Genomic DNA, 26,120 nt, shown 5'->3' with positions numbered 1-26,120 from the left:
GGTCCCTTAATTAGAACCAAAAACAAACAACCTCGAACCATTCAACTTCATCCTATACTAACCTAGACTAAGCACACCAAAAGAAAGAAAAATAAGGGAAAGATCTCACCAACTGTCTCTTGAAGGTAAAATAAAGCAACCATCCTATTTGTCAAGGCTTCGTGTGTTGCTTGAATATTTTATGTTTTTTTTTAGAAAAGCAAAACCAAAGCAAAAACCATTAGTGAAAAACAACCGCAAAGCATGTAAACCACCCCCCAAGCTAGTATAAACATTGTCCTTAATGTTAGACATCAAGGACAAACAAAGAAAAATGGGAGGGAATAGAGGGGTACCACTGACTAGGGCCGCCTTGGGAGCTAGAACCTCCCGGAAATAGATGGCGGTAAGCGGACAAAAGTCCGCAAGCTCGTCACGAAGACTATCGAACTAGACCTCATGGTGGTGAAGGCTAGCGTCATGTCCTCATTGGACTTCCGGACGCCCTCAAAATTGGTGCGGAGGCCTTGGAACTTTTGTTGTAGTTCATTGAATCGCTGCTCATAGTTAAAAGAGATGTCGGCCTCCGGCATTTGAAAGTTGAACCCCTCTTCATGTTGATACTCTTTGTTGTTGGTGGTGTTGTTGTTGCTGGTCTTGGGGCTGCTCCTCCCCTTGATCTTGATCATCATCATCTCCTTCATAAACAATCTCACCCTCGGGAAGCCAAGCGAAATCAGGTATAAAAATCCAATTATTAAGCTCATAGATGACAGTGTTCTCAGGATTGGGAAGATAGGCATAAGACTTTTCCATGACGAGCCATAAATAACAGTTTTCCCAATCGGTCTCCTTCAACCAATGCATGGCTTTTAGAGATTGGATATCTAGCCTTGTTGGCCCCGGAAGGATCTCCTCACCTGTAAAATCAAGATCAAAGAAAACAGCAATAATAGAAATCATACCTCCAATGGTAATCACCCCACCCCCCTGTGGCAACATCCTCTAGGTGGTCAACCAACCAGGCCCCTAAGTCAAGTCTCCCATCCCCCTCACTTAGATGCCAAAGAAAAAGTAGCTCCCAGCTAGAAACTACTCCCGAGCTATCCCCCCTAGCAAATATAGTGTTGGCTATTAGCCTTTGTGCAAGTCGGAATGCGGGGTGGACAATGGATGTGGCTTTGTCCGACCTAGCGTTCCTAACGGGAAGACCGGTTATCTTTTGCCAAAAGTCACCGGCGAAGTAGTGCTTAGAGGCCTTTCCTTTGGTCCAAATTTTCCATCAGTAGGCCACATAAAGGCTCGGTTGACTTGGTCTATGGTCATCTTGTGGGATTAGTTCATAAGTTGAAAGGTCATATACCTAGGGTTGTTGTTTGTGTCACGGTGGAGATAGAGAGAGGAAAGGAATTCAAGGGTTAATCGCTTATAGGTATGAGCATGCAATTCTAGCCAACTAGAGACTCCCGTATGGAGAAAGAGTTGCCTAACATCGTTTTCAACACCTAAAGCAATGGCAACCTCATGATTATAATAAACTTTGTGGGCCTAATCTTCCTCTTGCTAATCCAGCCATGAAATCCGAGTTATTGAAACTATCCCTAAGGTCTCCACCGGTGGTGGAGCAACAGATGGGGTAGGTTGGGTTCTAGGTCGCTTTGAGGCATTCTTTCTTCTTAACATTGTTAGAAATCAAGCAATAAGACTCAAACACACCAAGAATCAACAAGGACAAACACTAAAAATACCAAAATCTCAAAACCAAAATCACAAAATCTTAGTCCAAAACAACTATTATCAACAATGTACCAACCAATTCAACAATCTATAACAGGGTTAGCAAATAGAAGAAATTCAAAATAAGAAAAAAAACACTAAGGGTTGGAGTAAATATATCGACAATGTTATCGGTGAAAACTCGCAAATGAACTCCTCTAGTGCTCCTTTATGCTTGCTAGACTCCCTTGCTAAACCAATTCTTCAAAAGATTGAAACTTAAAAAACCCCCAAATTCAAAATTTGAAGTTAGGATTTTGAAAATTTTGCTTGAATTTTTGGATTTTTGGAAGAAAGAGGAAGTAATTTGTTGAAAGTTGAGGAAGATGATGATAGAATATGATTTTAGTGCGGGATTTATGGGTTTTGAGGTGTTTGGAGGGGAGTTTGGAGGTGGAATTCGAAAAGAGGGAAGAGGAGTTCGAATGGGAGGAAATTGGCATTATAATTGTTCACAATGTCCATAGAGCTTAGTACATTCTGTTAGAATTTTGTGATCTTGGTGCTTGAATATTGACCTTTTCTTGTGCTACTTAATCGGTATGATCCTAACCGCTTGAAGTAGACAAGAAGCTTCCTTAGGTGTGAAAATACTTTGTGATGTAATTTTAAAACTGAGAAAGCAAGACATGGTTACTAGAAGTAAATGACTGTGTTTCTTCTATGTTTTTTGGTTGTGTTGTAGCTTCCTCTCCTTGATTAAGCGAAAAAAGAGGAACTATTACATGCATGTGCAAAGTTGTTGAGAATATAAGTATATAAGCTACTTACTGCTGCTAAAAACTGGACTTGCAGAACACTTGAGTCAAAGCTTGTGCTCAGACAAATCTTGTTTGAATCTTATAAGATTTTAGTGTGAAGACTCTTTCTCATATCTTGGAGGTGATACCTTGCGATTTTATAAAGAATTTTAGTGGGAAGATTGACAAGAATGTTAACTTGAGAAACCTACGAGGAAAAACTTGGAAAATGGAGTTGGAACAGGCTGGATACCTACGTATATATCTTGGTATCGTAGGTATTCTGATTCTAAAATTTGTCTTACCTGAACCATAGCAAGGCTATTAGGAAGGCAAAGCTTTGTATATGGGCCATGGGAAAGGGTTTACTGGGGATTAGCTACCGGATGTTTGAGAAACATGCCGGAGAGGAAGGGCGCAAATGAGATAATCAAGAAAGCCCTTCTTGAGCAGTCTGGTATATTAGTTCTTAATGAAGGCCACACACCTAGAAATGACGATAGCTACGTTTGGAAGGTCTTCTCTGAAGTGAAAACAAAGAAAAGAATCATACTTTTCGGGACCCCTTTTCAGAACAACTTTGCGGAGCTAAACAACACACTTTCTCATATAAGAGAAGTGTTTGGGGATCCTTTTTTGCGCGGGAATCATTTGCAGAGTGGAAGGAAAAATAAGGCAAACAAAAGGGGGTTTTATACTGATACTAGCAAGGTGAATGAAGATAGAAGAATTGAAGACTTAAGGAACCGTCTAAAGCCCTTTGTACATGTTCACAAAGGGGAGATCTTGAAAAAGATAATTCGCGGGCTGTTTCATTCAGTGCTTCTACTAAAGCCCTCTGAGTTGCAGAAGACTTATATCTGGAAATTGGATGTGTTCAAGAGCGGCTTATTGTTAGAATACTTGGTTTCTATTGTCTCCGTACACCCTTCTCTTTTGTACAAATGTGAGCAAGTTTCTGCTTTCATTGACAAGGAAATGTTGGAAAAGCACGAAGCAGACTTGGATGTTGGGGTAAAGATCAAATTTCTTTTTGAGCTCATCAAGCTCAGCAAAGGGGAGAAAGTTTTGTGTTTAGCCAATATCTGAACCCTTTAACCTTAATTAGAGATCTGCTGAAACTGCACTTCAATTGGACCGAGGGAAATGAATTTTTGTTTATGGAAGGGAAACAACGCCCAAAGATAAGGCAATCGTTGATTGCGCAATTCAATGATCCCGGAAGTGCAGCAACGGTTCTTCTAGCCTCTACCAAAGCATGTTGTGAAGGGATTCACCTTGTTGGTGCCTCAAGGGTGGTCTTGCTCGACGTTATTTGGAACTCTTCTATTGAAAGGCAAGCCATAAGCAGGGCTTACAGGCTAGGTCAGAAGAAGGATGTCTATGTTTATCACCTCATCACCTCACACTGGAACGAGACAAGTATGAGAGGCAAGTGGCAAAAGAACGTGTGTCTGAGAAAGTTTTTATTTCTTCTGAGGCTGAAGGAGTGCATAATACATGTACATTGTCGATGATTTCAGAGGATCAGATCCTAGAAGATCGGATCCTAGAAGAGATGGTCGAACACGAGAAACTGAAGTGCATGTTTGAGAAGATCATCTACCAGCACTTCTAGGATCCGATCTTCTAGGATCCGATCCTCTGAAATCATCGACAATGTACCTGTATTATGCACTCCTTCAACCTCAGAAGAAATAAAAACTTTCTCAGACACACGTTCTTTTGACACTTGCCTCTCACACTTGTCTCGTTGCAGTGTGAAGTGATGAGGTGATAAACATAGACATCCTTCTTCTGACCTAACCTGTAAGCCCTGCTTATGGCTTGCCTTTCAACAGAAGGGTTCCAAACAACGTCGAGCAAGACCACCCTTGAGGCACCAACAAGGTGAATCCCTTCACAACATGCTTTGGTAGAGGCTAGAAGAACCGTTGCTGCACTTCCGGGATCATTGAATTGCGCAATCAACGATTGCCTTATCTTTGGGTGTTGCTTCCCTTCCATAAACAAAAATTCATTTTCCTCGGTCCAATTGAAGTGCAGTTTCAGCAGATCTCTAATTAAGGTTAAAGGGTTCAGATATTGGCTAAACACCAGAACTTTCTCCCCTTTGCTGAGCTTGATGAGCTTAAAGAGAAACTTGATCTTTACCCCAACATCCAAGTCTGCTTCGTGCTTTTCCAACATTTCCTTGTCAACAAAAGCAGGAACTTGCTCACATTTATACAAAAGAGAAGGGTGTACCAAGACAATAGAAACCAAGTATTCTAACAATAAGCCGCTCTTGAACACATCCAATTTCCGGATATAAGTCTTCTGCAACTCAGAGGGCTTTAGTAGAAGCACAGAATGAAACAGCCCGCGAAGAATCTTTCTCAAGATCTCCCCTTTGTGAACATGTACAAAGGGCTTCAGACGGTTCCTTAAGTCCTTAATTCTTCTATCTTCATTCACCTTGCTAGTATTAGTATAAATCCCCTTTTGTTTGCCTTATTTTTCCTTCCACTTTGCAAATGATTCCCGCGCAAAAAAGGATCCCCAAACTCTTCTCTTATAAGAGAAAGTGTGTTGTTTAACTCCGCAAAGTTGTTCTGAAAAGGGGTCCCGAAAAGTATGATTATTTTCTTTGTTTTCACTTCAGAGAAGACCTTCCAAATGTGGCTATCCTCATCTCTAGGTGTGTGGCCTTCATCAAGAACTAATATACCAGACTGCTCAAGAAGGGCTTTCTTGATTATCTCATCTACGCCCTTCCTCTCCGGCATGTTTCTCAAACATCCGGTAGCTAATCCCTAGTAAACCCTTTCCCATGGCCCATATACAGAGCTTTGCCTTCCTAATAGCCTTGCTATGGTTCAGGTAAGACAAATTTTAGGTTCAGGATACCTACAATACCAAGATATATACGTAGGTATCCAGCCTGTTCCAACTCCATTTTCCAAGTTTTTCCTCGTAGGTTTCTTAAGTTAACATTCTTGTCGATCTTCCCACTAAAATTCTTTATAAAATCGCGAGGTATCACCTCCAAGATATGAGAAAGAGTCTTCACACTAAAATCTTATAGGATTCAAACAAGATTTTTCTGAGCACAAGCTTTGATTCAAGTGTTTTGCAAGTCCAGTTTTTAGCAGCAGTAAGTAGCTTATATACTTATATTCTCAACAACTTTGCACATGCATGTCATAGTTCTTCTTTTTTCGCTTAATCAAGGAGAGGAAGCTACAACACAACCAAAAAACATAGAAGAAACACAGTCATTTACTTCTAGTAATCATGTCTTGCTTTCTCAGTTTTAAAATTACATCACAAAGTATTTTTACTCCTAAGGAAGCTTTTGTCTACTTCAAGCGGTTAGGATCAGACCGATTATTAAGTAGCACAAGAAATGGTCAATATTCAAGCACCAAGATCACAAAATTCTAACAGAACGTACTAAGCTCTATGGACATTGTGAACAATTATAATGCCAATTTTTTTCTACTCAACTTCTAACAACAAATAACACCTAGATAATGAAAAAAAGTCGATTCCTTAAAGTCTTGGTGATATAATATTTTCTTGTAAGCTGCCAAATTTCATACATAAATCCGGCCTAGATATAACAGATAGCTACACCGAAGGCAAAATTTTAGATGTCATATGTACTTTTTAGAATGTAAGTGACAAAATTTGCCTTACACAACATAAAATTTGTCTTACGTGAACCTAATTTTAGATCCATAACACAACATAATGAATATGGACAAATTTATTCTCAATTTAATCTACTCATACATGAATTCAAACCACTTATGGATGTAAAACAGCCTATACTAGAACTATTGCAAAATGTAAAAATTGAAGTAATAAAAAGAAAATTTTTTACCAATTTCTTTGAGTTGTATTCTGGCAGATAAATCTCGAAGAATCCCGGTAAATCCAGCAAATCATTTATCTTAAAGGGCCTTCCTCTTTTTCACTTCAACATTGTTTCATCCACAACTCTCGGCTCAGAACGAGGTTGCGAATCATTCACCATTGCTTCATCAGAGTAAGAAGACGTTCCTTGTTCTCGTTTCACCATTGTTTCTAGTCAATTTTGGAGTAGGATCAAGACAATCTTTAAGGAACGGGGAGTAACACTTTTAAATTTTAATCGAAACCCAAAATTCCTACTCAAACTGTATAATTAGAAATAACTTAACAACTCTAATATCACACATTATGATCAAATAAAAAAATCCCCGTCAAATAATAACACATTGCACAATTAATTAAACTTATAACTTTAAAACAGGGCATTAAACTGATTTAGTTAAATTTAACGGTTCTCAATTTTGGCAAAGAATTAAAATGCCCATTATAATATCAATTTCTAACTAAAAAATAGAAAATGCCATATTAAACAACTTCCCATGATCCCTAAAAAAAAAAAAAAAAAACTTCCCATGAATTTCAAGCAACACCTACACTAATATGATAGATTAAATAAGAAAAACAACTAATCTAAGCACAAAATCAACCCAACAACAAGTCATGGAGAATAAGAAATTGAAAACTTTAACGAGTTACCTGAATCATAAAATTGTAAGGTGCGGTCGGAAACTCGGACAGACTGAGGGTGCTGGAAACTGCAGACGTCCGAACTCCGGTGCGCAGTGGGAACGAAAGAGGGGTTGAGCAGCACTTTAAATGTCCAAGAGAGAGAAACAGAGGAAGAGAGAAATGAAAGGTAATGCAAGAAATGAAATTTATTGTAAAATTAAAGGGTATGCAAGAAATGCAGCTGAAAACAGCACACAAAAAAGTCTGAGGAAAGGAAATGGAAGAAAGAGCGCCAAAAGCTAGAAGTAGTTAATTATAGTAACAATATGACATAATCTTTGGTATATTAATTACAGTTTTTTTGTCGTTAGCCTGAGCAAAGTACATCAAATCGTACGGAGTATCAAATTATATTAAATGGACTGTTAAGATGAATAATTCTGTACATGCTTTTTTCTCACTAAGATAGGTCACATCAAATGTTTTAACCAATCTTGTTAATTCGTTACTCCTATTGTTCTAACATACTATTTCTTGTTTCAAGTCATACTTGTATTTTTACTATCATCAGGCATTGACAGAAAGTTATAAAGTTGGTAGTATTGGTTGCAATTAAAAAATAACGAAGTGAGTATTGTTTTGAGCGGATGAGGGTTAAAAAATTGGTAATATGAGTATTCGTTACAATAAAAAAATTACTCGTTAAAAAAAAACGAAGGGAGTATTTTTGATTTGATTGGAGAAATAATTCTTTGAAATAAATAAAAGTGTGAATATCATTCAACCAAAAACGCATAAATTTGTTGCAAAATCAATTACTCTGTAGTAGTTTATACTTTATACTTCTTCGGTCTTTTTTTTTTTTTTTTTTTTTTAATTTTCGATACCATTCTCTTTGCAAAATTTTCAGGCAGCATCTTCAGCCAAGGTCTTGGAAATCCTATACCAAATCAGTACGGACTGTACCAGCAAGGAGATCACATAAATCAATTACAGAGTATATATAATAGAAAACAAAGGACTAAAGACCATCACATAAAGGCCTCCAAAAGCTAATGTAGTTGCAAAAGGGAGGAAGTAACACATTAAAAACACTCTAGAAAAGATATAAACTGCCTCAGGGCAGTTAATCATCTCATGAGCAAATCCCAGAAATCTTTTAGGGAGCAGATATAGTAAGCAAGAGCACTCTAAACGCATAAAAATACTAGTTTAGCTTCTATATCCTACTCCTTCAATAATGTACCACATAATTTTCCTGGAATAAGTGTTATGTTTTACGACAGATAATAGACGTACCATAATTGATTCCTTGCACAACTCTGTGATGACTCCACCTTGTTGTTTCGTTTATTTTCTTACTTAGTCTTATATTGGATGATGGAAGTCAAAATGAATAGTCAATTTTATTTAATATACTAATATGCTTAGTTTATTTATCTTAGTTTATTTTATGGTTCTGTCAATTTATATTCGAATATATCATGCTAAGTATGCTAACCTATTCGTATATTCTGCTAAGCATGTTTATATTTTTATTATTCCTTAAGTAACTGATTTTATCTTTATGTTGTAAAGATAATTTTCTGTCAAATGTATTTATCTATCCTATTATTTATCTTATTTGGCTGACATGATAAGTTTTCTGTTTAAGATAAATATTGCTGTTACTTGTGCTTGTTGACCTGGTTTTTAGGAAGCTAAGTATGCTGTAACAGATTTCTAGCTGGAAGATAAACGTTGAATTTAAAAGCAGCTTTGAAGTTTAAATTTGAAAGCTTCGAAATTTCTGGAGTTTGTTGAAGACCCAGAGACTGCTGGCAACGTTTTAAAGTCAGCTTCAAAGCCTTATAAATAGCATGAAGATCAGCCGGTTTTATTATCCAAGTTTTTCAAGAAGTCTTGTGCTATTCTAAGAGCTTTAATTCTCTCATTGTTTACTACTTTTTATTACTTAAAAGTGAGGGAAAAATACGAGTATTCACTTGTGCTAAACTTTGTAATACTTGAGTGATACACTTTGTAGTAAAATTATAATACTCGAAGTTGTTTGAGTGTGTTAGCTTTTATTTCTAGGATTTGAGTGTCTAAGGTGTAGTGGGAAGTACTACGGAAAGAAGATAGTGAGATCTTCTAGGTTGCTTTAGAACTCTAAGGGAAGAAATAAAAGTTGGTTAAAATCCTACGGGTTGGACAACCCTAGGCGGAGACGTAGGCCTTTGTGCTGAACTTCGTAACAATTCCTTGTGTTTTTATTTTTGCTTATTCTTGTTTTCGTTCTTTGTTTTAAACTGTTTTAGCAAAATCCAAAACAAACGTTTATAACCTTCTGCTTACTAACTGGTTTACTTTAAATTGTTTTCAAAGCCTTGATTTATAGAACAGAGATCAGTTTATTCCGCCCTGCAACTGATCTCAAGGCCTTGACATTTTCAGTTTTGCAAAAAACGCCCATACTCTATTCAACCCCCCTTCTAGAGTATTAATATGTTTATTCCATTACCATTGTGATCCTTTCACTCTGGATCAGAAAACCAACTTTCGTAGACAACAACCTTTGGAGCTCGAGGCTTTCCAGTGAACAAAACTGCAGCCATTGAAGATGTCAAACTCACTCTTTTAACGGAAGAAAACTTTTTACAAGAGGTAAGAACGTTGATTGTTCCCTTGATTGCTAGCCAAATCAGCCTGCCAATGACAAAGTACTTAGAAAAATTGAGGAATAGTCGAATAGATAGCTTAAAATATTGAAAGTCACAACCACCATAACTCACACCTTCATATTCTATGAAATTGAAATAAAGAAGTACAAGAATAATGGAAGGATCAATCTTCCCCCAAAACATAAAATCGGATACAGGAATTAGATAGACAACCTTAGACATGATTATCAAGTTTTAATTTACACGTGAATGAAATATTAAAATATATAGTCAATACCGAAGGGTGGTGTAGTAAAATTGTGCAGACCACAATCCTTTGAAAAACCAAAGCAAGGACAATTACTTTAGCTATGATATTCCATAATTACTCCATAAGTGAATAAATTTGTAATATCATAAACTCTTAGGTATCAAACTTAGAATTCATAATATCTGTCACTCTTTGGTAACATTTGTGGCAGTTCAAATGTATGCAACCTCATCCTTAGTGCCATTTTCATGTAATGACGCCGATGATACACGTATAAACGCTACTAGTCCACTTGGAAAAAAAATAAGTTGCTACAATAATCACTGTACAAATTGATAACAAACCATGATAGATTGACAAGAAATGGGGTATGCACTTCCCGGACAAAAAAAAGAACTTACTATCATTACACAAGACAAATGTTGAGATTCTAAAGTCACCTCCATATGACCATCTATGAGAACCTTTCGTTAATCCATCCTCCCGGTCTCAAGTTCGAGTCTCATCCCCCACGTACACGAAATTACCTAAGTATTTTCTGAGTTGCTCATTGTTTTAAGTCTTCTAAGAGTCCTAACATTCCATCATTAACGTTAAAACTTCCTCCAATTTTTTTTTTATGATCGCAACATATCCTTTTGGCACGCATACTAATTATTAAATTAGATTAAGTAAACAGACAATAAGAAAATTCTGAAGAAACAAAAAAGAACAAAAGGAACAGGAGAAGCAGTATGAAAAACACCATGACAACCAGAGATAGCAGAATCAAAAGAACCCACTTCAATTAAATTTGCTTTAATAGGTGAAGTCTTTCTTTTGCACCTTCTAACCCCAACAAATGTTCAACCTTTGTTTGATCATCTGACGAAACAATTATATCAATGGAATTCTTAAGGAGGGCGCCCCATTACTCACTGGGAGAAACGTTTTTGTTTCTCACAGTGGCAGTTTCGTAAATAAAATGTACCACTTTAGTCACGGTGGTACATTTTATTTACGAAATGGATGATAAAATTGTACCACTTTAGTCACGGTGGTACATTTTATTTACGAAACTGTCACTGTGAAAAACAAAAACGTTTCTCACAGTGAGTAACAGAGATTTACTGATTCTTAAGATACTTCTAATTTTCTAAAATCAAATTGAATAACAAAGAATAATTGGTTAATTAATTAAAATGTTGGTCCAATTCTAACAATTTACCCCAAATGAAATGTCCAAAACAAATCATATTAAATTTACAAAATTAAAAATAAATAAATAAATAAAAAAAAAATTACTTGAGTCACGAACAGTGGCATGGACAGTGTAACCACGGAGAAGCAAGAGTTTGACAAGCCATGAAGCAATGAAGCCAGATGCTCCTGTTACACGCACGACCTGCCCGTGTCCACTCATCTATCTCTTTCTCTCTAATTGAATTCTTACAAGTGATGATATTAATTAAGATAGAAATTGAGTTTTTCTTCTCTCGCAAAAATTCTAATATGACATCGGAGTTACTTTGTCAGTGTACAGAATTACTCAGTCAATATTACAATAATTCTTTTTGTTGTTTTACAACTGGCCACATGGTTTGGCCAGCTACATACAAAATACGTTGTTTCTCTCAGATATTAATACAGGGGAAAGATACGGATTTAAAGATGGATAGAGGGTATATATAATTAATATAGGGACTTGTGTGATGAGATAAATTTTTTTTTTAAAAAATCATGTGCAAATATTGTAGTGTTGAAATCTTTGTAAAACTTTTGTATAAACTCTAATACGTAGGGAAAACTTTAAGCGCTAATAATAGTAATAAACATTACGTATGAAGTATAGAATATTTTATATTGCTCTGTACACGAGTATGATTATTTTACTTCATTTGTATAAACATAATTGTCACAATTACTTATACTAGGTAGGTGAAATATAACACTAACTAGATATTTCCCGAGTCATGCTCGGGTTTTAAAAATTGGTATTTAAAATTCAAATGTAGAATTATCTAGAAAAATGTAGCTCAAAAGTTAATTATAATAATTAATTATCAAATAATAGAGTTCCTAGACAAATTAATAATACAAAAATAATATATATAAAGTAGAGATTAGGAGGGAAAATTCCCCCCCAAAAAAAAAAAACTCTATTTTAGTATAGGCATATATATAGATATATAGATTGGGAATGCGGATGTTATAAAGAGAAAGTATTATCAAATAAAAAAATGCCAAATAATTTTACTCAATGATAAAAATAGTATTAGAGACTATACACACTTATCCAGAGGAAAAATAGTCAAAGAATTAAAAACAGCTTTAACCTAAAAAAAAAAATTATGATGCTATTATTTTTATTTAAGCGGCAACATTTTTCATGAGAGAGTGACATATATACATTTGAGGTTAGCAATGATGTCAGTAATTGTTGTTTTAGTACAAAGAATTATTTACAGATTAATACGGAGAAGCTTTAATGTATATATATATATATATATATATATATATATATATATATATATACGGGAGGGTTCCGCTAAAAACAGGACTTATGGTGAAAACTAAAAACAGCAAATCTCAGCCATTGATTATTAATGATATAATCTAACGGTTGAAATACAAGGTACACAAAATCTTAGCAAATTTCAGCAAATCCTCTGTTAATTTTGCTGAAAAACGCAAAATCTCAGCAAATTTCAGCAAATCCTCTTTTCATCTCATTATCAAATCGTCAATTCCTCAATTCGTCAAATTTTAGGGCTACTTTGATTATTTACTCCCAAAATTGAGGGCTCGTGATTCTTCAATAATTTGGGGCTTCCTCAATAATCTTAGTAAGTGTTCTTCATTCTTTAATTTCTGTTTTTAGCTGAATTTCTAGTTGATTGCGGCTTACAATACCGATATAACTGTGATTATTTCCTTGTATATAAGCTGAATTTCTTGAATTTCTATTTGATTGCTCTGTTTTTTAGTTTCAATCTCATCAACTTGTAGTTTCAATCCTCATCAACAATATGCTCTTTTTTCGTTTTTGTATAAATATTTGCAATATATATATATTTTTTTTTATATTAAAGTTTTTTTTTCCTGGATATATGATATTAAACACTAGGAGAAATTGTTGCACATAAGGTGTTTGTGTATTTGCTTAAATGACTAACACCTTGCTTAATACGATATAGTAACTCTTTTTTATGATACCATAACCATATATTTTAGACTGTTTTTGTTGGTGTCCAGTTAGTTGCACCATGGAATGGATTATTTTATTATAGTACCCATTTTAAACCATATATTTGATATTATATGCAGACAATGCAAGAGGAGTCAGAAGAAGGTAGTTGCTCAAATACATCTACAACTACCAATGTTGCTGAAAACTTACCGTCACTAAAGGGCCCAAGTGTGTGTTACACTCCCAGAGGAACAAAAGAGTTTATACCGTGTTGTCCCCCTGAACTAAAGCCTACACTTGGTATGCTTTTTGATTCCTTACTTAAAGGTGTTGATTTTTATAAGCAATATGCTAGATTTGGTGGGTTTGTGGTAAGACTAGGTACTGAAAAGAGAATTAAAGATAGTGATAAAGTCTACTTGAAATATTTACATTGTAATAAACAAGGGTTTACGAAGGATGGTGAAACTAAAGCAAAAGTTTCTAACAAAGATAAAAATCCTAAAGCTAGAAAAAGAACCATAAATCGTGTTGGATGTAATGCAATGATTGGGTTTAGAGAACGTTCAGATGGAAAATGGATGGTTTATGTCTTTCATGAATCTCATAGCCACAATCTTGCTTCTCCCAACACAATGAATTTTTTGGCAAATGTTGGAAACCTTAAACTTGGCCAGAAAAAATTCATTTTTGACAACTCTAGATTGAACATTGGTCCAAACAAGTCTTATAAGTTGATGAAAGAACATCTTGGTAGCTATGATAATATAGGTGCAACATTGAATGATTTCAAGAACTTTAATCGAGACTTGAAAGCTTACATACAAGAGAAAGATGCTTCGATGTTTATAAACAATTTGAAAGAAAAAGCTGAAAACAGTGAAGGTGCCTTTTTCTTTGAGCATTGTATGGATGAACATCAACGCTTGACAAGAGTATTTTGGGCAGATGCAATTAGTAGAAAAAATTATTCGTTGTTCTGTGATATGATTACATTTGATACAACATTTGACACCAACAAATACTCTATGGTTTTTGCCCCATTTACGGGTGTTGATCACCATGGTAAGTGTGTGACTTTTGGGATAGGCTTACTTGCAAAGGAGGATATTGAATCCTTTGAATGGTTATTTGAAACTTTCTTAAAGGCAATGAATAACTGTCAGCCTACCTGTATCATGACAGATCAAGACCCTGCGATGAAAGTGGCAATTGAAAAAGTTCTTGATAAGGCAAAACATAGGTTTTGTATGTGGCACATTATGAAAAAAGTGCCACAAAAGGTAGGGCCCAAATTATGCTTAGAAACTGATTTTCTTCATAAACTAAACTCTGTTGTGTGGAATAGAGACCTTGAACCAGAAGAATTTGAAATTGGTTGGCAGTCTGTGATGTCTGAATTTGATTTAGTGAATGAAGATTGGTTCAAAAATATGTATAATATAAGGAATATGTGGATTCCTTCCTACTTTCGTGACCTTTTTATGGGTGGGATTTTAAGGTCAACTCAAAGATCAGAGAGTGAAAATAGCTTTTTCACTAATTTCACCAATCAGCATTTGTTATTGGTTGAGTTGTGGTTTCGCTATGAATCTGCAATCGATGCTCAAAGGCACACACAAGACAAGTTGAATGCTACTTCAAAAACTACACATCCCCAACTTGTCACCCCCCTGTACTTGGAAAAGCATGCTGCATTTGCTTACACTCATAATGTATTTTACATATTCCAAAAGGAATTCAAGCATGCTTTGTACAATTGTGGTATAAGTAATGTTACCATTAAAGAAGAAGAAGGGATTGAGCAATATTGAATTGTTGACAACACAAGGAAAAAAAGCTATCATGTCACATATGTTTTGTGTTCTAATGATGCTTCATGCTCTTGTAAAATGTTTGAATCTGTTGGAATATTATGTCGTCACATTCTCTTTGTCATGAAAGGAAAGTTCTTATTTGAGATTCCAAGGCAATATGTTTTACATCGTTGGACTAAAGAAGCTATGAAGAAACCAATTTTTGGCTTAAACAACTTGCTTGATGGGGCAGAGAAGGATAAGAAGCAAAAGCTAGTTGGTGATTTATGGTGCAGGTTTTTTTCATGTGTAAGTCTTTGTGAGGAGAAAGTTGAATGCCTAGAGTCATTGTTGTCTAAGCTAATATCTTTTGAAAATGAGATGAAAGACTTGGATTCTATAAGTCCAGTTGATAAACGTGAGGCAAAAAATAAACACATCGAATTATTTGTTGGATCTAATGACATAGTTGTTGATATTCTTCCTCCAAACAAGTCTTCCAACAAAGGTAGTGGTAGTGGAAAAAGGAAAAAATCTGACAAAGAGATAGCTATTGAGGAAAGCCAAAGGAAAGATAGACTTTGTAGAACTTGTGGTCAGAGAACAAACCATGATAGTCGGAATTGTCCGCAAAAAAAATCCAACTTGAATGAGGTATTTTTGTAGAAAAAAATAAATAAATTTTGTACTATGTTTACTTCCCACTAGATTTTCACTTTATATATGTTCGTGTACATGATTTCAGGATTTCAAAGAAGAGTAGAAAGGCTGCAAAACCACTTCATATTTACAAGAAGCAACATCGGCTACTGACAGCCTAGTGCTGAAATAGAGGAGATGAGAGGAAAGAAAGAACATAGTGCTATAGTGCCCTTTTTATTGATATAGTGATTGTTATTGTTTCACATATATTAAACAGGGACCTTTTATTGCTCAAATTTTATTGATAGGGTGACCTTTTATTGTTAAACTTTTTATTGACCTTTATATTGTTATTTTGATGTAGTGACATATTGGCATATGATAACTTCAATTTATATTATAGTATGTGTTTTTAACGTCATAGTGACTTTTTTTCATCGTATTGACACCTTATTCCGTGATAACCTTTTTAGTGATATAATGACCTTTATTATGATATAACAACCGTATAAAAAATACTCACATTTTAACAATTCTTCTAATCCACATCGATTAAGCCAATACAAAGTTAGGGAAGGAGGGGCTCGTTCTTTTAATTGATATACTAAATGAATAGCTTAAGAATAGATTAATATAAATACGACACTTTTACCTTACATAGTGACCTTTTATTTAAATAGAGACAGATTATTATAGACATCTTTTTTATCACATAGTAACGCTCTTGCATCTCATAGTGATCCTTTTGCATCGCATAGTAATTGGAAATTTTTACCTCATATAATGCCATTTTACTTACATAATGACTATAAAAAGTAATATAATATCCTTTTTCAAGTTTTTCTTTTCTTTTTTAAGAGATAAAAAAAAGTTAGACATTTTTAGGTACATATTTATCATAGGTCCTTTGAAAACTTGTCACATATGTATACAAAATATAATAATGAATATGGTGATAATTTTGCATTATAACTTAATTATATATAACACATTGAACTAATAACATTTTAAATACATAGTGACCTTATAATATAGAAACCTTTTAAATAACATAGATACCTTTTTAAATACATAGTGACCTTATCATATAGAAACCTTTTTAAATAACATAGGTACCATTTTTTTATAACATAGGCGCCAAATTTATAACTAATATATATTTCACTAAACTTTCTTGAATGTCAATTAAAGATTACATATCAAAAGAACTACCAATACCACCAATTCAAAAGCTTTGTATGAACTGGAATCATATCATATTGTTCTATATTAACACTTATACAATTTTGTCAGATTATCCATTTGTTGATGCAAACTACATCATTACATTAGATTTCCTACTTCTGTGCAAAATACAAATACTTCCGAGCAAAAAACTTCATCCACATATTCGTTAGTCTGCCTATACTTTCTTTTCCTTTTTACCTTGCTTTGTTTTCTTCTTAATCCCATCAAAAACATCTTTTGCAACTTGACTCCTTATTAATCTGAATTCAGATAGCTTTTCAAGAACTTCATCTCTGACAATGTTCATATCAGATAATACCAGAGTAGCAGCAATCTGAGCTCTCAATGTCCGTCTAGTTGAAACCTAAATTTAAGCAAAAATTAGAATAAAAAAGCTAGTTAAATTCCATGGAGGAAATAGTTAATATAATAAAAATTGAAAGCCAAATAAAAAAAATGAGACGAGATAACCGTTTTCAAAACATTGCAGTCGAACACATCAGCTCCATCAAAGTAAAGCATGCTGACCATAGTATAAATGCCACTATCATTATTCTTCTGTTTTCCAGACTTCCAATTTACAGAAGGTGACTCCAAAGTATACTCAATCATGTTCTTCACTGAGTCATTACTTTGAGGAAGGCGTTGATCAAGAAAAGTACTCAGCATATCACTCTAGGCAAAATAAATTAATACTTTAGGTTCCATGAAGCATATCCTAACTAGAAAAATACAAATAAAATCCAAAATATCATATTTTTACCAGAACATCAGAGAACTTCTCAACCTCACTCATGTACTTTGTATCATAACTCATATTATCTATGAACTGAAGCTTTTCTTCCTTCAAATTCACAACAATTAGGAAAAAGTGCTCATTCAAGAGTATAGGAACAAATATCTGCAATAAATAAATAAACAACTATTAAGCTTGAAAAACTTAATATAAAAGTACTTAGTTGAAAAATGATTGTCAACATTTGCAATGTATTACCAACTCAACATTTGCAATATCAAAATCATTGCAAGGAATGAACAACCATCTTGACCAAATGTCAAATAGCTTGTCAATGTCTTGTGTGTTACTATCTGTGTTTGCAACTTTCAGTAAAAAAGCCTAAAAAAGAACAAACATTAATAAATATTAAAAAAATTAGAAGGTAGAGTTATTTTTCTTAAATGTAATTACTTGCATTACATAGTGACTGTTTTCATTGCATAGTGAAATTAATTTATGAATCATAGTGACTGTTTTCAATACATAGTGAAATTAATTTATGAATTTTTTATAATGAACAACTACCATTATAATGATGTAGTAACTAAATAGCCGAAAGATACTTACACTTTGAGAAACACCAAAATATAGTTTTTGAGGTCCATGTGCACTACTCTTCTGGTTTTCATTAAGCAACATAGCCCAACAATCAATAATAACAGAAGATATAGCAATAGCCGGTGCACCTAATGAAAGGAATTCATTCCTTGTAATCTCAAATGGTTTGCCAAAAGATACCAACACCTCACTGTACAAGGAAATAAAAAGACACATGTATATTAACATAGTCACTTATTATTAAAATTTGAAAATAAATAACAAAAAGAACAATGACATGACTTACTTGAGATCGAAACCATGATAATCACTAATGCAGTAGTCAACAAGTTCCTGGACAACTGCATCCAAAACCTTCATATCCTTATTACTTGACTTCATATATTCAGTTACATATGTAACTTTATCACCAAAGAGACTAACATCCATAGCAAGGGAGCATTTAGATTTTCCATTACTCAAAACATGCTCAAAACCTATCCTTGGAACCTCACCAACTACAACATTAATCTCTTTTGCAGGTGCACCATTATCATCAATATCATCATCATCCAAACCATTAGGCACTTTGCTTACCCAATTTACAAGAGACACAATCTCATCAACAATTTCATGAACACGAGGATTCATAAAGAATAAATCAGTTTGGGACATTGGAGGTGTCGAAGTTGAAGCATCATTAGATTTACGAGTCTGAAATAACACTTTCAACTCATTCATGTAGAAGTTAGATACCACTTCTAAATCTCTTTTCATGAGCAAAAACTTCTCATAAACTTCCTGTGAAAAAAAAATGTACCACTTAGATTTAATAAAATAATTTGTGACAAAAAAAAAAAAAAAAAAAAAAAAGAAAAAACCAAACAGACAGACAGAATTAAAGGGTAAAATACTTACATCAATAGCAATTGAACGGATTTCCTCATTAGACATTGAACTGGCAGGTAGCTCAAACTGAATAACACCCTTAACATTGCTACGGACACCTTCATAAACAACAGATTCTTTTCCAGAAGTTTGATTCACAGGAGCTTCCTTGAATTGATTACAAACAACTTGTCCATCCTCAAATTGCAACTTCTCACTCACTGGATATGTATCAAACTCAAGAATTCCACACCCAAAACCCTTGGACAACTTTTCATTTCTAATTCTATCTCTTATATCCACATCAGTCCAATGTTGAATTAAAGGTATTGTAGAATTTAACACAACATTCCTAAACCTCAATCGATGAAAATAGATAATCTCTAACATCAAAACACAACCACAAAACCATTCTATATTTCCTTCTTTGTAGCTCTTCACAGCTTCACAAAGTCTATCTAAGACATATTTTGACCAATTATAAATTCTTATTTGATTAACATCAACCAAACATTTTACAATTCTCAAATCCACAGTTCTGTTGGACGTAGGTGCTAAAAAACTTGAAAAAGCATGCATGATAAAAAGCTGTCTGAATTCTTCCCCACCATCTACTAGTAAAGGGATCTTAGATTCCAAAAAACCCAAAGGAATCTGATCATTCTCACCCATAAGACCAAAATGAGACCTCCATTTAACCTTTAAATCATAATCAGGGTTGATGACATTAGCACAACGAGAAATTTCTTCAACTTTCTTAGATGTTTTGCAAGGAAGGCAAAAAACATCATACACATCAAATTCAGTCACAACAAAATCTTTTTTACCATCAATAGTAAACATGCAGCTACCATGATCAAAACAATCTACCAACCATGATAGCATATCAGTTGCAGTTCGTTTCACCTTCAAAGATAACAAACCTCCAAAGCCAATTTCTTTAACAGCCTTGATTTGATCATCTGAAAAAGTTTTAATCATCTCTACTAAATGAAATGGCCTGCAACGTGTTTTAAATCCTCGTTGCACCCTGTAACAAGACATACGAAAAGATAAACAAAAGAAACCAAAATAGTAGCCTCTTTTTATAGCATAGTGACCTTTTTTTTAAACAAAACTTCAAAAAAAAGAAACAAATATTCACTTACATATGTACATCACTATCTATGATTGCAGATTCTTGCCTATGAATCACAATGTTCTTATCCTTATTTGCCTTCACTTTCTTCACTTTAAGACCTTCATTTTCATCCAACTTTCTCTTCTTAGCTGGCAAAACAATAGCATGTGAAGAAGAAGACTTATTCCCCTTCTTTCCTTCCATCACAGTTGACAAAGGTATAGCATTCTCAATGTTAGAAGGTTTCTTTTTCTTAGTGATAGCTTTCTTTTTCAATCCTTTTTCAATACAAGCATCTTTATCTCTGTTAGTATCATCATCGATCATTTTGCTTCCATCATCAATATGCTCTTCATCTTCATGATCGAGATTGATACATGCTAAAAACACGCAAGCATATAGTTATATATACAATTATCTTCATTTTAATCTAGCAAACAATTATAATATAGCAAACTAATAACTTAAAAATAATAATCATTGTCATTGATATAGTGACCTTTTTCAGTTACATAGAGAACTAATAATATAGTAACTTTTATATTAATATAGGGACCTACATTCTATAGTATTAGGAGACTATCATAATAGAGCAACTAGTATATTAAGGTTAATAATCCAAAAATCAAACATTCATCATACCTCCTGTATCTTTCAATTTAACTCCTCCTGTTGAGCTACGAAGGCCTCTCCTTTTTTTAAAAGTAGCACCACCTCTAGTTCTCACCATAGTTATAAAATCTAATCCAAATCGAATGAAAATCCTTGTTGCACCCTGTAACAAGACATACAAAAAGATAAACAAAAGAAACCAAAGTAGTTGCCTCTTTTTATGGCATAGTGACCTTTTTTTAAAACAAAACTTCAAAAATAACATAGTCCAACACCCCTCCAAAAAGATTCAGTTTATTTTGGTTTGGTTTAGAACAAGTTCAGGTCATATTCATATTTATGTCTTTTGACAACCAATTTGTTTACGAATAAAAAAATCAATTCAAGTCAGGTCAGGGCAGTGAAAATCAGATCAAACTAAGGTATCCAAATCCTCGAATTCTGGCTACCTTGATTCAAGTTCAAAACAGGCCTAATTCAGAAATTTTGAAGCAAAATCCAGTACAGAGTCAAATTAACCATGCACATATGTCAGACTAGAAGTACACTTTTCAACAGTCAAGAAAGTCATGTAGATGTCGATTTAGCATGATCAGAAGCAATCTATCACAAATCCACCCCAGATGTTTGTTCCTGGGTTAGTCGCTTAAGCAATCTGCTCTCAACACCAAAAATCGGACATATAGAATCAAAGTCAGTATCTTAAACCAGGAAGCATTCTTCATACTTTATGTTCTTTCTTTCTTTCTTTCTTTCTACGGTTGATGTGGAAAGAGTCTTTGCATCAATATCACAAACACCAGAAAATTTATCTAAGTGCAAAAGGCAAATAATTCATGTAGGAACCTAATGACATTTGATGCAGCTGAAACCACTTCAAATCACAAATAAGAAAAGACAGGTTGTAAGAGAGAAACACAACATCATCAAGGAACACCAATGCAACCAAGGCAGTTAGTCCATCTCCAAACATGTCACCATGTTGGTCAGGTCTCAATTCCAGATCATCATTAGCAAGAGATTGATGACCATTCCTGTTGCCTACACCAAACGGAACACGGGAAAATACAAATCGAGTTGGACACCAAGTGGAAGCAGGAACCAGTGTAGCTAATTTATGTCTCCAAACTCTCACTAATTCACTCACAAATCCACTAAAAAACACTTCAAATTACTCAAAATTCGAATTAACTACTCCAAACTCTCACTAATTCACTCACAAATCCACTAAAAACATTTCAAATTACTCAAAATTCGAATTAACTACTCCAAACTCTCCCGAATTCACTCACAAATCCACTAAAAACACTTCAAATTACTCAAAATTCGAATTAACTACTCCAAACTCTCCCGAATTCACTCACAAATCCACTAAAAACACTTCAAATTACTCAAAATTCAAATTAACTACTCCAAACACAAACACACACACACAATTCGCATTTTAGTTATTCGCATTCCTAACAGGCATTAATTCGAAATCAAAATCCACAAAAATCAGCTAAACTCGAAATCAACAAAAACAAAATTATGCTCAACAAAAATCGTGTTACTAAGAAGATGAAGAAGAACAACAAAAGCAGAATTTCGAGCAAAAATACACATAAAAACCTAGTTTACTTAAATTAAGAAAAATTAAACAAAATACATTTAAAAAATACTTCTACTAAAACGAAACTTAAGTTGAAATTCAAAAAATAAAATCAAATCGAAAAAATAAAATAAAAAAACATGCAAAATTACAAAATTAAACAAAAATCATACACGAAAACATAATAGACATTAAATTTTCGGTTGAATCTACAAAAAAGTACTCATGAAATTCCAGCAAACAAAATTTCAGAAACCTAATAACCTCAAATCGTGCAAAAATAGCGAAATTACCACAAAGAACTCACCTGATAATAGATCGTAGAGCTGAGAAATTGCTAAAAATCAAAGTAATTGAAGCGGTGTTGCTGAAGGAGTTCGCTGATGGTAATTGAAGCGGTGTTGCTGAAGGAGTTCGCTAATGTCGAGAAATTAGGAGAGAGAAAGTGAAGAGAGAAGGAAGAGGAGGAAGAAAATAACAGAGGAAAGAGAAAGTGTTTTCGGGGGAGGAGAGAGAAAATTAGGATATATATACATTAAATATCATCCGTTAGATTATAATCTACGGCTGGGATTAATTGTTTTCATGTTTTCACCCTAAGACTTGTTTTTACATGATCCTAATCCTATATATATGGTGATCAACACCCGTAAATGGGGCAAAAACCATAGAGTATTTGTTGGTGTCAAATGTTGTATCAAATGTAATCATATCACAGAACAACGAATAATTTTTTCTACTAATTGCATCTGCCCAAAATACTCTTGTCAAGCGTTGATGTTCATCCATACAATGCTCAAAGAAAAAGGCACCTTCACTGTTTTCAGCTTTTTCTTTCAAATTGTTTATAAACATCGAAGCATCTTTCTCTTGTATGTAAGCTTTCAAGTCTCGATTAAAGTTCTTGAAATCATTCAATGTTGCACCTATATTATCATAGCTACCAAGATGTTCTTTCATCAACTTATAAGACTTGTTTGGACCAATGTTCAATCTAGAGTTGTCAAAAATGAATTTTTTCTGGCCAAGTTTAAGGTTTCCAACATTTGCCAAAAAATTCATTGTGTTGGGAGAAGCAAGATTGTGGCTATGAGATTCATGAAAGACATAAACCATCCATTTTCCATCTGAACGTTCTCTAAACCCAATCATTGCATTACATCCAACACGATTTATGGTTCTTTTTCTAGCTTTAGGATTTTTATCTTTGTTAGAAACTTTTGCTTTAGTTTCACCATCCTTCGTAAACCCTTGTTTATTACAATGTAAATATTTCAAGTAGACTTTATCACTATCTTTAATTCTCTTTTCAGTACCTAGTCTTACCACAAACCCACCAAATCTAGCATATTGCTTATAAAAATCAACACCTTTAAGTAAGGAATCAAAAAGCATACCAAGTGTAGGCTTTAGTTCAGGGGGACAACACGGTATAAACTCTTTTGTTCCTCTGGGAGTGTAACACACACTTGGGCCCTTTAGTGACGGTAAGTTTTCAGCAACATTGGTAGTTGTAGATGTATTTGAGCAACTACCTTCTTCTGACTCCTCTTGCATTGTCTGCATATAATATCAAATATATGGTTTAAAATGGGTACTATAATAAAATAATCCATTCCATGGTGCAACTAACTGGACACCAACAAAAACAGTCTAAAATATATGTTTATGGTATCATAAAAAAGAGTTACTATATCGTATTAAGCAAGGTTATAGTCATTTAAGCAAATACACAAACACCTTATGTGCAACAATTTCTCCTAGTGTTTAATATCATATATCCAGGAAAAAAAAACTTTAATATAAAAAAAATATATATATATTGCAAATATTTATACAAAAACGAAAAAAGAGCATATTGTTGATGAGGATTGAAACTACAAGTTGATGAGATTGAAACTAAAAAACAGAGCAATCAAATAGAAATTCAAGAAATTCAGCTTATATACAAGGAAATAATCACAGTTATATCGGTATTGTAAGCCGCAATCAACTAGAAATTCAGCTAAAAACAGAAATTAAAGAATGAAGAACACTTACTAAGATTATTGAGGAAGCCCCAAATTATTGAAGAATCACGAGCCCTCAATTTTGGGAGTAAATAATCAAAGTAGCCCTAAAATTTGACGAATTGAGGAATTGACGATTTGATAATGAGATGAAAAGAGGATTTGCTGAAATTTGCTGAGATTTTGCGTTTTTCAGCAAAATTAACAGAGGATTTGCTGAAATTTGCTAAGATTTTGTATACCTTGTATTTCAACCGTTAGATTATATCATTAATAATCAATGGCTGAGATTTGCTGTTTTTAGTTTTCACCATAAGCCCTGTTTTTAGCGAAACCCTCCCGTATATATATATATATATATATATATATATATATATATATATATATATATATATATTTATATATATATATATATATATATATATATATATATATATATATATTTCACTACAATTCACTATGTCAGACAACCCACCTGCTAATATTCAAAAACCTAAGTGATCCAATTTGAACCAATTCCACATCTTCAATGCTTAAAATAGAATATACTAAGATTTAAATTTTTTTAAAAAAACATATAGTAAGATTTAATGACAGGAAACTTAAATGCTACATGTCCTTTTTTTGGATTTTTTTGTTTGGTTTTGTTATTTGTTTCCGTTAAGTTTGATTGAAGTTTTCCATGAATTCCATCATATTCAATGGCAATGCTTTGCCTCTTCAATCATTTTTCTCCTCTTTCTCTTTATAACTTCCTTCCTACGCCAAAATAAATATCAGTTTCTTTTTATTCATTCTCTTTTCTTTCATTATTTCACTCATAAGCCTCCCGTTTTTCACTCTTCAGTTTGTATTTCTATTTCTTACTCCCTCCCCCAATTCAATCTCAGGCTTTTCCTAACATTTTTAGTTTTCTATCATTATCATACCAATACTATATGCAAATTCCTTAATTTTAACCTTTTTCTCTCATATTTATTGTTTTACATTGAGATAGACTTTCGAATTTAGCTTTCGTATTTATTTTGATGATGATGGTGATGGTTATTGATTCTGGAGAAAAAAAAAAAGAAAACTTTTTGTTATTAGGGTTTCAATCGAGTTACCACTTCTCAAATTCATTTAGTTTTTTCGTCCATTGATTTTTTTTTTTTTTTTTTTTTTTTTTTGAGTAACTTGAATTGTTTGATTTACTATTACCATTTTGTTATGTAACGGAATTTTTCTAAATGTATGTGTAAATTCATGGCTTTTTGACTTGGGTGATTTGGTTTGCCACGGTTTGCATTAGTGTTTATTTGTATTTACCCTTCACTTTGATTTGTTGTTACTTTGTAATTTTGATCCGGATTAAATGTAGCTAGGATTATTTAGAAAAAAAAATGTTTTGTTTTGTAGTAGGATTTCAATTTTAATCGCAAAAATGTTTAACATTGACAGGGACAGGGATGACGGATGAGTCAAACACTTTCAAATATCTCTTTAATTATCTTTACAAGGGGTGAAATGAGTATCACAAAGATGGAAATTATCATTATTAGTGATGATTTGCTATGAGAAGCTTAGATGTAACAATTAATTACTATTGAAGATGTCAAGGTTTAGAATGATAGTTTTGACACCCCCTTAAATGTTTCATATGATAGCATTAAATTTATTTCCTTTTACTACAATTATGATACAATTTGTGTGTTACGTGCTTTTTGGTCTAAGTTCAATCCAAGAGCAATCTGAATACAACTAAAATTTTTTATATACACGGGTGCATGATGCACGATGCACGGTGCAACTAAGGTTATATTTTGCTCTTCGTTCA

At 33.6% G+C, this 26,120-nt stretch overlaps 3 protein-coding genes, 1 long non-coding RNA gene and 2 pseudogenes across 6 annotated transcripts; 4 read left to right on the top strand and 2 right to left on the bottom strand.

Moving 5' to 3' along the window:
* Positions 1-1,553: 1,553 nt before the first annotated feature.
* On the top strand, positions 1,554-4,291 carry LOC110685725 (annotated as a pseudogene).
* Positions 4,292-5,412: 1,121 nt separating this feature from the next.
* Positions 5,413-8,342, top strand: LOC110685247. Its single transcript, XR_002503976.1, has 2 exons — positions 5,413-6,528; positions 7,933-8,342. It is a non-coding gene; the product is annotated as an uncharacterized LOC110685247 (long non-coding RNA).
* A 1,196-nt stretch (positions 8,343-9,538) lies between these two features.
* LOC110685717 lies at positions 9,539-11,406 on the bottom strand (annotated as a pseudogene).
* Positions 11,407-13,244: 1,838 nt separating this feature from the next.
* On the top strand, positions 13,245-14,918 carry LOC110685708 (protein FAR1-RELATED SEQUENCE 5-like). The gene has a single exon (XM_021862236.1). It carries the CDS (start codon positions 13,245-13,247, stop codon positions 14,916-14,918), a length of 1,674 nt encoding a protein of 557 aa, XP_021717928.1.
* On the top strand, positions 14,905-16,063 carry LOC110685236 (protein FAR1-RELATED SEQUENCE 1-like). The gene is made up of 2 exons (XM_021861728.1): positions 14,905-15,554; positions 15,646-16,063. The coding sequence occupies exons 1-2, from the start codon at positions 14,997-14,999 to the stop codon at positions 15,661-15,663; spliced, it is 576 nt and encodes a 191-aa protein (XP_021717420.1). The 5' UTR covers positions 14,905-14,996; the 3' UTR covers positions 15,664-16,063.
* Positions 16,064-16,704: 641 nt separating this feature from the next.
* LOC110685217 lies at positions 16,705-22,784 on the bottom strand. 3 transcript variants are annotated; one of them, XM_021861713.1, is made up of 9 exons: positions 20,735-22,376; positions 20,121-20,472; positions 19,003-20,002; positions 18,392-18,885; positions 18,115-18,295; positions 17,764-17,886; positions 17,533-17,670; positions 17,241-17,444; positions 16,705-17,133 (listed from the first exon to the last, which is right to left on the bottom strand). In XM_021861713.1, the coding sequence occupies exons 1-9, from the start codon at positions 20,967-20,969 to the stop codon at positions 16,945-16,947; spliced, it is 2,916 nt and encodes a 971-aa protein (XP_021717405.1). In that variant the 5' UTR covers positions 20,970-22,376; the 3' UTR covers positions 16,705-16,944. The 3 variants fall into 3 exon arrangements, with proteins under 3 accessions (XP_021717405.1, XP_021717411.1, XP_021717396.1); XM_021861719.1 differs by adding an exon at positions 22,603-22,784 and having other exon boundaries at positions 16,708-17,133; positions 18,392-20,002; positions 20,735-20,867; XM_021861704.1 differs by having other exon boundaries at positions 16,708-17,133; positions 18,392-20,002.
* Positions 22,785-26,120: the final 3,336 nt, after the last annotated feature.

The sequence above is a fragment of the Chenopodium quinoa genome, unplaced genomic scaffold, assembly GCF_001683475.1.
Source record: "Chenopodium quinoa cultivar QQ74 unplaced genomic scaffold, ASM168347v1, whole genome shotgun sequence".
NCBI classification, from domain to species: Eukaryota; Viridiplantae; Streptophyta; class Magnoliopsida; order Caryophyllales; family Amaranthaceae; genus Chenopodium; species Chenopodium quinoa.
The sequence above is the reverse complement of the archived record's forward strand: the minus strand, read 5'-3'. Positions and strand labels throughout refer to the sequence as shown.

Bases quoted from the DNA above. Each gene is read 5' to 3' on its own strand.
- LOC110685217 (XM_021861704.1), bottom strand. From the start codon at position 20,969: ATGTTATTTTTGAAGTTTTGTTTTAAAAAAAGGTCACTATGCCATAAA. The intron at 17,887-18,114 runs GTAAGTATCTTT...GTTCTTTTTTAG, and splicing joins ATTTTGGTGTTTCTCAAAGT to GCTTTTTTACTGAAAGTTGC. The intron at 17,671-17,763 runs GTAATACATTGC...TATTTATTGCAG, and splicing joins ATATTGCAAATGTTGAGTTG to ATATTTGTTCCTATACTCTT.
- LOC110685708 (XM_021862236.1), top strand. From the start codon at position 13,245: ATGCAAGAGGAGTCAGAAGAAGGTAGTTGCTCAAATACATCTACAACT.
- LOC110685236 (XM_021861728.1), top strand. From the start codon at position 14,997: ATGTTTGAATCTGTTGGAATATTATGTCGTCACATTCTCTTTGTCATG.